This window comes from Salmo salar, chromosome ssa09 (genome assembly GCF_905237065.1).
Source record: "Salmo salar chromosome ssa09, Ssal_v3.1, whole genome shotgun sequence".
NCBI lineage: Eukaryota > Metazoa > Chordata > Actinopteri > Salmoniformes > Salmonidae > Salmo > Salmo salar.
The window spans coordinates 89,019,179-89,030,975 of NC_059450.1; the positions used below are offsets into that span (position 1 = coordinate 89,019,179).

The window sequence follows — 11,797 nt, forward strand, 5'->3', positions numbered from 1 at the left end:
TGCACAACGAGATTCAACCCAGAGCTTATCGGACTTATTTTTCTCCATATCCCCAGATTCCTACCGCAAGCTCTGAACCTCTTCACCTGGATCATCGCAGCTAGCTAGCTGCTATCTGATTGGCTTCTCCTGGCTAACGTCTCTGTCCCGAAGCAAACACCAATTAGCCTGGAACTAGCCTATGCTAGGCCCATCTCCCGGCTAGCTGAAGAGGTCCATCAGCCACTCCTTGGGCTGCAATACCTATTTTGTCAATTGGCCTGGACCCCTTTTATTGCCGTTACTGAGCCCCGCCGATCCATCACGACTGGACTACCGACGTGATCTGCCCGAGGGGGTTTTTCAACAAGCTCTTCCGGCGCGATGTCCCCTCAATGCCCATCTGCTAGCCTGCTGGCTGCGGCCCGCTAGCTGTCTATAGTATATCGGCTGTTAGCTGAAGAGGTCCATCAGCGAATTTTTGGGCTACTATACCTATTTTGCCAATTGGCCTGGACCCTTTTACTACACGGACCTCTGCTGATCCATCACCACTGGTCTGCCAATGTAACCGCACAAAGGGGCTACAACAGACTTCTTCCGTCGCGACGTCCCTCTAAGGCCCTTCTGCTAGCCTGCTTGCCCTGGCCCGCTAGCTGTCTGAATCGCCGTGTCTCCAGCCCGCCCTGCTACTCACTGGACTCAATGATCACTCGGCTACGCATGCCTCTCCCTAATGTCAATGTGCCTTGTCCATTGCTGCTTTGGTTAGTGATTATTGTCTTATTTCACTTTAGAGCCACCAGCCCTGCTCAATATGCCTCAGCTAACCCTCTTGTCCCACCTCCCACACATGCAGTGACCTCACCTGGTTTAAGTGATGTCTCTAGAGACAATAGCTCTCTCATCGTCACTCAATGCCTAGGTTTACCTCCACTGTACTAATATCCTACCATACCTTTGTCTGTACATTATGCATTAAATCTATTCTACTGCACCCAGAAACCTGCTCCTTTTACTCTCTTTTCCGAACGCACTAGACGGCCAGTTCTTATAGCCTTTAGCCGTACCCTTATCCTACTCCTCCTCTGCTCCTCTGGTGATGTAGAGGTTAATCCAGGCCCTGCAGTGCCTAGCTCCACTCCCATTCCCTAGGCACTCTCATTTGTTGACTTCTGTAACCATAAAAGCCTTGGTTTCGTGCATGTTAACATTAGAAGCATCCTCGCTAAGTTTGTTTTATTCCCTGCTTTAGCACAATCTGCCATCCTATATGTCCTAGTCGTGTCTGAATCCTGGCTTAGGAAGGCCACCAAAAACCCTGACATTTCCATCCCTAACTATAACATTTTCCGACAAGATAGAACTGCTAAAAAGAGGGCGGAGTTGCAATCTACGGCAGAGATAGCCTGCAGAGTTCTGTCTTACTATCCAGGTCTGTGCCCAAACAATTTGAGCTTCTACTTTTAAAAATCACCTGTCTAGAAACAAGTCTCTCACCGTTGCCGTTTGCTGTAGACCACCTTCTGCCCCCAGCTGTGCCCTGGACACCATATTTGAATTGATTGCCCCCCATCTATCTTCAGAGCTCGTGCTGTTGGGTGACCTAAATTTGGACATGCTTAACACCCCGGCCATCCCACAATCTAAGCTTGATGCCCTCAATCTCACACAAATTATCAATGAACCTACCAGGTACAACCCCAAATCCATAAACACAGGCACCCTCATAGATATCATCCTAACCAACCTGCCCTCCAAATACACCTCTGCTGTCTTCAACCAGGATCTCAGCGATCACTGCCTCATTGCTTGCGTCCGTAATGGGTCTACAGTCAAACGACCACCCCTCATCACTGTCAAACACTCCCTAAAACACTTCAGAGAGCAGGCCTTTCTAATCGACCTGGCCCGGGTATCCTGGGAGGATATAAACCTCATTCCGTCAGTAGAAGATGCCTGGTTATTCTTTCAAATTGCTTTCCTCACAATCTTAAATAAGCATGCCCCGTTCAAAAAATGTAAAACCAGGAACAGATATAGCCCGTGATTCACTCCAGACATGACTGCCCTTGACCAGCACAAAAACATCCTGTGGCGTGCTGCATTAAAATTGAATAGCCCCCGCGATATGCAACTTTCAGGGAAGCTAGACACCAATATACACAGGCAGTTAGGAAAGCAAAGGCTAGCTTTTTCAAACAGAAATTTGCATCCTGCAGCACAAACTCCAAAAAGTTCTGGGACACTGTAAAGTCCATGGAGAATAAGAGCAACTCCTCCCAGCTGCCCACTGCGCTGAGGCTACCACCGATAAATCCACGATAATTGAGAATTTCAATAAGGATTTTTCTATGGCTGGCCATGCTTTCCACCTGGCCACCCATACCCTGGTCAACAGTCCTGCACCCCCCACAGCAACTTACCCAAGCCGCCCCCATTTCTCCTTCACCCAAATCCAGATAGCTGATGTTCTGAAACAGCTGCAAAATCTGGACCCCTACAAATCAGCAGGACTAGACAATCTGGACACTCTGTTTCTAAAATTATCAGCCGAAATTTTTGCACCCCCTATTACTAGCCTATTCAACCTCTCTTTTGTATCGTCTGAGATCCCCAAAGATTGGAAAGCTGAAAAATCGGTCATCACCCTCTTCAAAGGGGGAGACACTCTAGACCCAAACTGCTACAGACCTGTATCTGTTCTACCCTGCCTTTCTAAGGTCTTCGAAAGCCAAGTTAACAAACAGATCACCGACCATTTCGAATCCCACCGTACCTTCTCCGCTATGCAATCTGGTTTCCAAGCTGGTCATGGGTGCATCTCAGCCACGCTCAAGGTCCTAAATGATATCATAACCTCCATCGATAAGAGACAATACTGTGCACCTGTATTCATAGACCTGGCCAAGGCTTTCGACTCTGTCAATCCCCATATTCTTATCAGCAGACTCAACAGCCTTGGTTTCTGAAATGACTGCCTCGCCTGGTTCACCAACTACTTCTCAGACAGAGGTCAGTGTGTCAAATCGGAGGGCCTGTTGTCCGGACCTCTGGCAATCTCTATAGGGGTGCCACAGGGTTCAATTCTCGGGCCGACTCTTTTCTCTGTATACATCAATGATGTCGCTCTTGCTGCTGTTGATTCACTGATCCACCTCTACGCAGATGATACCATTCTGTATACATCTGGCCCTTCTTTGGACACTGTGTTAACTAACCTCCAGATGAGCTTCAATGCCATACAACTCTCCTTCCGTGGCCTCCAACTGCTCTTAAATGCAATTAAAACTAAATGCTTGCTCTTCAACCGATCGCTATCAGCACCTGCCTGCCCGCCCAGCATCACTACTGTGGACGGTTCAGACTTAGAATATGTGGACATCTAAAAATACCTAGGTGTCTGGTTAGACTGTAAACTTTCCTTCCAGACTCACATTAACTTCTATGGGCTAGTGGGGTTGCAATGATCATGAGAATGGTGAGGAATCAGCCCAGAACAACACGGGAGGATCTTGTCAATGATCTCAAGGCAGCTGGGACCATAGTCACCAAGAAGACAATTGGTAACACACTACGCCATGAAGGACTGAAATCCTGCAGCACCCGCAAGGTCCCCCTGCTCAAGAATACATATACATGCCCGTCTGAAGTTTGCCAATGAACATCTGAATGGTTCAGAGGACAACTGGGTGAAAGTGTTGTGGTCAGATGAGACCAAAATGGAGCTCTTTGGCATCAACTCAACTTGCCGTGTTTGGAGGAGGAGGAATGCTGCCTATGACCCCAAGAACAGGTGGAAACATTATGATTTGGGGGTGTTTTTCTGCTAAGGGGACAGGACAACTTCACCGCATCAAAGGGACGATGGACGGGGCCATGTACCGTCAAATCTTGGGTAAGATTTGCCCTCCTTCAATGCCCTCCTTCCCTCAGCCAGGGCATTGAAAATGGGTCGTGGATAGGTATTCCAGCATGACAATGACCCAAAACACACGGCCAAGGCAACAAAGGAGTGGCTCAAGGAGAAGCACATTAAGGTCCTGGAGTGGCCTAGCCAGTCTCCAGACCTTAATCCCATAGAAAATCTGTGGAGGGAGCTGAAGGTTCGAGTTGCCAAACGTCAGCCTCGAAACCTTAATGACTTGGAGAAGATCTGCAAAGAGGAGTGGGACAAAATCCCTCGTGAGATGTGTGCAAACCTGGTGGCCAACGACAACAAACGTCTGACCTCTGTGATTGCCAACAAGGGTTTTGCCACCAAGTACTAAGTCATGTTTTGCAGAGGGGTAAAATACTTATTTCCCTCATTAAAATGCAAATCATTTTATAACATTTTTGACATGTGTTTTTCTGGGTTTTTTGTTGTTATTCTGTCTCTCACTGTCCAAATAAACCTACCATTAAAATTATAGACTGATCATTTCTTTGTAAGTGGGCAAACGTCAGCAGGGGATCAAATAATTTTTTCCCCCACTGTACTATTTTATTGTGTTACTATTTTTATTTTCTTTATTTTGAATGTTTTACTTTAGTTCATTTAGTAAATATTTTCTTAACTCTATTTTCTTCAAATTACATTGTTGGTTAAGGTTAAGGGCTAGGGGCTTGGAAGTAAGCATTTCACGGTAAGGTCTACACCTGTTGTATTCGGCATATGTGACAAATCAAATTTGATTTGACTTGAGAGAGAGAGAGAGAGAGAGAGAGAGAGATATGGAGTGCTAGATGCTGATTCACCGATCTGATTTAAACGTATTGATCCTCTGGGTTTGCTGACTCCCACTCCTACTGTGTGTGTGTGTGTGTGTGTGTGTGTGTGTGTGTGTGTGTGTGTGTGTGTGTGTGTGTGTGTGTGTGTGTGTGTGTGTGTGTGTATGTGTGTGTGTGTGTGTGTGTGGTAATGTAACCTTTAGAAGGCCCACTGACCTTTTAGGAACCTCGCCCACTAGAGGTAATATAGTTTCTCTCTTCACTTGACCTTACAGACTAATAGCTGTGGAGAATATCAACTCTGTTTACTATAACAACCCACACATGTACATGTAGTCTCCAGTGGCTGTTTTAGCATATACATCTTGGTGGGGCAAACTCACCCCAAAAAATGGGGATGCATGCCAGCAACACAACGCAATACATTAATTGCACTATAACGGTGACAGTTTCTACATACTATTAGGGCATACATAAGGCTGTCCGTACAGCAGAATCCCAACAGCAGTCCCAACATCTTACCACTGCTACACCTGGCTATCAGCAGAGCCTTGTCTGGCAGTGAAACAGTTCATTCAGCCTCATTTACTGCCTTTTAAAAACATAGCTGATATGGCTGACTTGTTTAATCAAATGTGGTTTCTACTGACAATTGAGATGTACAAACTATGACATACAGTGAGGGAAAAAATTATTTGATACCCTGCTGATTTTGTACGTTTGCCCACTGAAAAAGAAATGACCAGTCTATAATTTTAATGGTAGGTTTATTTGAACAGTGAGAGACAGAATAACAACAACAAAAATCCAGAAAAACACATGTCAAAAATGTTATAAATTGATTTGCATTTTAATGAGGGAAATAAGCATTTTACCCCATCTCAATCAGAAAGATTTCTGTCTCCCAGGTGTCTTTTATACAGGTAACAAGTTGAGATTAGGAGCACACTCTTAAAGGGAGTGCTCCTAATCTCAGCGTGTTACTATATAAAAGACACCTGTCCACAGAAGCTATCAATCAATCAGATTCCAAACTCTCCACCATGGCCAAGACCAAAGAGCTCTCCAAGGATGTCAGGGACAAGATTGTAGACCTACACAAGGCTGGAATGGGCTACAAGACCATCGCCAAGTAGCTTGGTGAGAAGGTGACAACAGTTGGTGCGATTATTCGCAAATGGAAGAAACACAAAAGAACTGTCGATCTCCCTCGGCCTGGGGCTCCATGCAAGATCTCACCTCGTGGAGTTGCAATCATCATGAGAACGGTGAGCAATCAGCCCAGAACTACACGGGAGGATCTTGTCAATGATCTCAAGGCAGCTGGGACTATAGTCACCAAGAAAACAATTGGTAACACACTACGCCGTGAAGGACTGAAATCCTGCAGCGCCCACAAGGTCCCCCTGCTCAAGAAAGCACATATACATGCCCGTCTGAAGTTTGCCAATGAACATCTGAATGATTCAGAGGACAACTGGGTGAAAGTGTTGTGGTCAGATGAGACCAAAATGGAGCTCTTTGGCATCGACTCAGCTCGCCGTGTTTGGAGGAGGAGGAATGCTGCCTATGACCCCAAGAACACCATCCCCACCGTCAAACATGGAGGTGGAAACATTATGCTTTGGGGGTGTTTTTCTGCTAAGGGGACAGGACAACTTCACCGCATCAAAGGGACAATGGTCGGGGCCATGTACCGTCAAATCTTGGGTGAGAACCTCCTTCCCTCAGCCAGGGCATTGAAAATGGGACGTGGATGGGTATTCCAGCATTACAATAACCCAAAACACACAGCCAAGGCAACAAAGGAGTGGCTCAAGAAGAAGCACATTAAGGTCCTGGAGTGGCCTAGCCAGTCTCCAGACTTTAATCCCATATTAAATCTGTGGAGGGAGCTGAAAGTTCGAGTTGCCAAACGTCAGCCTCGAAACCTTAATGACTTGGAGAAGATCTGCAAAGAGGAGTGGGACAAAATCCCTCGTGAGATGTGGGCAAACCTGGTGGCCAACTACAAGATACGTCTGACCTCTGTGATTGCCAACAAGGGTTTTGCAACCAAGTACTAAGTTATGTTTTGCAGAGGGGTCAAATACTTATTTCCCTCATTAAAATGCAAATCATTTTATAACATTTTTGACATGCGTTTTTCTGGATTTTTGTTGTTATTCTGTCTCTCACTTTTCAAATAAACCTACCATTAAAATTATAGACTGATCATTTCTTTGTCAGTGGGCAAACATACAAAATCAGCAGGGGATCAAATACTTTTTTCCCTCACTGTAAGGGGATGACAACCAGATAAGAGGCAATCCGTAATTTCAATAAGACATTTATGAGCGAGCTAGGATGGACGTAGTCAATATAACTATTTGTTCAGCAATTTTGAAATGTACATTGACAGAATTCATAACATGGGTCGTTCTTGCAGTGTTCTCCCTGTACACCAAGTCAGAACTGTAGGATAAATAAAAGGGGGCATATAAGCAGACATCAGAACAGGAGGCTAAGTTATAAGGGGAAAAGGGACCAAATTATTAGGGTGAGGCACATGGGCTACTAACAGCTTACTATAGAACATACACTTAATATTACTTTCTTAGCTACAGTATACATATCTCCCTGGCATATTTCATAATTTATGCAGGACCATACAATACATTTTTGGACTCACCTTGTTGTGCTGTGCTCACTTGAACAGGAAGGTGGCGCGGAGGTCCTTCGTGGGCAAATGTTGTCATAAAAACTGTCATCAAAGTCAGACATTCTCTGGATCTATCGAGTTTTTAAGACAACAGTCTAATCATGACGCCAGTGATCTTCAGGTCGGAGCTCTGGAAAGAGGCCTGAGTTCCTGACTTGAAATTCTGAGTTGGATGACCGTTCAAAACGTATTTTCCCAGTCGGAGCTTGTTTTTTTCAGAGTTCCCAGTTGTCTTGAACCACTGAAATCTGAGATTTCCCAGTTTTGAGTTTCCAGTTGTTTAGAACGTGGCAGAAATCATGCTGGATTGACAGCATGGACAATGTTGAATGTTTAGTCCCTTAAACCCAGACTTGAACCACACACCCACTCCACTGAATAGCAGACTAGTGATTACTTTGCAATGTTTGCAGTTAGCTACTGATTCCTTCCAAACCACTCATTGTTGAATTTGAGATTTCCAACATGTTGTGTAATGTTTATGTCCAATTGCCGATGTTTGTTGTTTCATCTATAATTTCTCGTCATAATTTTTGTTCATATGGCAAGGTTTGAAAAGGATTTGCCAGTAGATTGTCGACTTCATGATGATTCATGATGATGACTGCTAGCTAAGATTTTGAAAGTATGATGTTGACATGGTCAGCCCAATCAAAGCTACGATAGATATAATGGGATTTGACGTTATTTTATCTGTGGCCAATGACCTTGAGCCTTCTTGGATGGGCACTTCTAATGTAACTCTATGGCAGCACACAAGGGACTTTTTTTTAGCTCTCCCTGTAGATTTTGCGGTGAGGTAGTGTCCCCATCAGTGACAGAACACGTAGCCAATCACGACCCAACTAGAGAACATTACCAACCCATACGTGCCGTATTTTCCACTGGCCGCCCCACCACCACAGAAAGCACTGAGCTAGACTGAAACACCTGCATGTTGGAGCTGCCCCACCACCACAGAAAGCACAGAGCTAGGATAAAACACCTGCATGTTGGAGCTGCCCCACCACCACAGAAAGCACTGAGCTAGGATACAACACCTGCATGTTGGAGCTGCCCCACCACCACAGAAAGCACAGAGCTAGGATAAAACACCTGCATGTTGGAGCTGCCCCACCACCACAGAAAGCACTGAGCTAGGATAAAACACCTGCATGTTGGAGCCGCCCCACCACCACAGAAAGCACAGAGCTAGGATAAAACACCTGCATGTTGGAGCTGCCCCACCACCACAGAAAGCACTGAGCTAGGATAAAACACCTGCATGTTGGAGCTGCCCCACCAGAGCTGCCTTACTCAAGAAAACAATAAAGAGACCATGTTAGCGACCAGCCCTGAATGACGGGTCGCCACTGGTAGTCTCTCTCTCTCGCTCTCTCCATCCCCCTCCCTTTCTCTCTCCATTCCCCTCTCTCTCTCTCGCTCTCTCCATTCCCCTCCCTTTCTCTCTCCATTTCCCTCTCTCTCACTCTCTCCATTCCCCTCTCTCGCTCTCTCGCTCTCTCCATTCCCCTCTCTTTCTCTCTCCATTTCCCTCTCTTTCTCTCTCCATTCCCCTCTCTTTCTCTCTCCATTCCCCTCCCTTTCTAACTCCATTCCCCTCTCTTTCTCTCTCCATTCCCCTCTCTTTCTCTCTCCATTCCCCTCTCTTTCTCTCTCCATTCCCCTCTCTTTCTCTCTCCATTTCCCTCTCTTTCTCTCTCCATTCCCCTCTCTTTCTCTCTCCATTTCCCTCTCTTTCTCTCTCCATTCCCCTCTCTTTCTCTCTCCATTCCCCTCTCTTTCTTTCTCTCTCTTCTGGTGGAGAACGTGGTGGTGTGTGATGAAATGTAGGAAAAGTCATTTTGTTCCGTCTCATTGATCTATAATGAAGGAGTCGTTTCTGGATCTTCTGGAGAAAATGAGTTTTCCACATTGTCTTTATTTTCACATCACAGCAAACTGTTGCCACAAAATGCATACAGGACACCCAGAAACACACTCATGCACGCAAGTATGCAGGCACGCAAATACACACACACACAACCATGTTTATGTCTGTCTGTCTTTATTTTCTGTCTGGAGAAGTAGGGAGGAGGAAACCTAATGAAACCCAACAAAGTTCCTCTCTGTCTGAACCACCACTAAACAACCCTCTGAGCTCCCCATAAAGCACTAATTGTCTCATTTCGAACAGTTTACTGTGGAAGTGGGGCAGATGTGACCAACTGGGTCCAAATCCAGAATATAGACTAGCTTTGCCACCTAAGCTAAAGCTGAGGAATTACTGTAGCTTGCTGCAATCAGTTTTGTATTTAGTTTTTTCCGTGCTTGTTAATTTAGAATAGTTTGAGTGTTCAGTCTTTAACCTAATCCACTGTCTCTTTTTTTCTCTCTTTCTTTCCTCCTCTCCCTCCCTCTCTCTCCCATTCTCTCCCCCTCTCTCTCTCTCTCTCCCTCCCCCTCTCTGTCTCTCTTTCTCCCCTCACTCTCCCCCATCTCTCTCTCTCACTCCCCCCTCTGTGTCACTCTTCCTCCCCTCACTCTCCCCCATCTCTCTCTCTCTCTCCCCATCTCTCTCTCACTCCACCTTCTCTGTCGCTTTTTCTCCCCCCACCCCACCGTCTCTCTCCCCCCTGTCTCTCTCTCTGCCCCATCTTTCTTTCTCTCCCCCATCTCTATCTCTCTCCAGTGTGTGGGTGTGGCCTGGCTAGATCTGGGTTCTATCAGAAGAGTGGTGAGTACATCTGTACGTCAGACTACCAGCGTCTGTATGGGACACGCTGTGACCGCTGTGACGGATTCATCACCGGGGAGGTGGTTTCTGCTCTGGGGAGGACCTACCACCCTACCTGCTTCGTCTGCAGTGTCTGCAGGTGCCCACAAGCACACACATCCATGCACAGACACACACACACGCACACACACACACACACAAACAATCTATTCCTGATTGATCAATTTGATCAAATGAAACAGTGAGTGTAAGGTTTAGCTATTTTGTAGTTAGCTCTGTCTTGCGTTTTCAGTGAACTGGTATTTTGAAAATGCAGCAGAGATGGTGGGAGACCGAGACAGAGATACAGAGCGTGCTGTCAGAGTGGGACAGAAATAGCAGCACTGCGTTTGTGGCCAGAGTAACGCAGCTTCCATTAAATATGTAGAGTAAAAAGTTGAAAGCACAGAGCAAGGCTGACGGTGCAGAGAGTGTCTGGAGGAAGAGACACACACGCAGGTAACAGCAAAGTCACACACACACACACTCCTCTAGTCTACGACACCTCTAGTCTTGTACATCTAAGAACGTCAGCTATCTGAAAGCATCAAACCGTGGTCGCCAGACATGCCTGACAGCACACTAACATTCTGTAGGCCATCCAAGGACATCTTCCTCACAACTAAAGACATGATACCTGCTCTCACACAGCAAATATTCACTGACAACACACACACACACACACACACACACACACACACACACACACACACACACACACACACACACACACACACACACACACACACACACACACACACACACACACATACACACACACACACACGTATATACACACAGACACTTGGGCATGCACACACACACACAACTGCACACACAGACGTATATACACATGGGCACTTGGGCATGCACACACACAGACAGACACCACACACACACACACACACACACACAGACAAAAACCACACCTTTTCTGGGTAAAGTGAGAGGTTGTTCCTGCATGTGTCTAAAGCTGGGCTTTATAGGCTTCTGAGTTAATTTTCCTCAGTCACTGTGAAACCAGTGTGTGTGTGTGTGTGTGTGTGTGTGTGTGTGTGTGTGTGTGTGTGTGTGTGTGTGTGTGTGTGTGTGTGTGTGTGTGTGTGTGTGTGTGTGTGTGTGTGTGTGTGTGTGTGTGTGTGTGTCCTCATCCCGGCATGGCGTGAGAGCATTGGTTGTGCAGTGATGAGGACAATGACCAGGTGGCACCAGCTGTGGTGTCTCCCCTGGGCGCAGGGTGTGTGTGCGTGCATGCGTGTGTATGTGTACGCAAGTGTGTGTATTAATCAGTGTGTATCTCCCCCATGCAGGAAGCCGTTCCCTATCGGAGACAGAGTGACGTTCAGTGGGAAGGACTGTGTGTGTCAGCAGTGTTCTCACACACTTGTCACCTCCAACGAACCAATCAAGATCCACGGACCCAGCCGTAAGTCGCGCCCTCTAGAGGTCTTCACGGGTCAGAAATGTTGTCCCTCTCTCACTTTTTTCTCTCACACCCCTAATTCTCTCACTTTTCTCGTCGCCTATTTCCCCCTCTCTCCCTTCCTCCCTCTCCCACTCCACTCCCCCTCCACTCTCCCTTCTCTCTCTCCTCCACCCCCTCTCTCCCCCTCCCATCACCCTCTCCCCCTTCTCACCCCCTCCCATCT

General features: G+C 46.5%; 1 protein-coding gene across 2 annotated transcripts in view; it reads left to right on the forward strand.

Moving 5' to 3' along the window:
• Positions 1-11,797, forward strand: part of LOC106612141 (actin-binding LIM protein 3) — a 123,904-nt gene that overhangs the window by 46,660 nt on the left and 65,447 nt on the right. For both annotated transcript variants that reach the window (XM_045724179.1, XM_045724180.1), the window contains exons 3-4: positions 10,065-10,248; positions 11,459-11,574. In XM_045724179.1, coding sequence (XP_045580135.1) covers positions 10,065-10,248; positions 11,459-11,574 — 300 coding nt within the window. The remainder of the gene's footprint in view (positions 1-10,064; positions 10,249-11,458; positions 11,575-11,797) is intronic.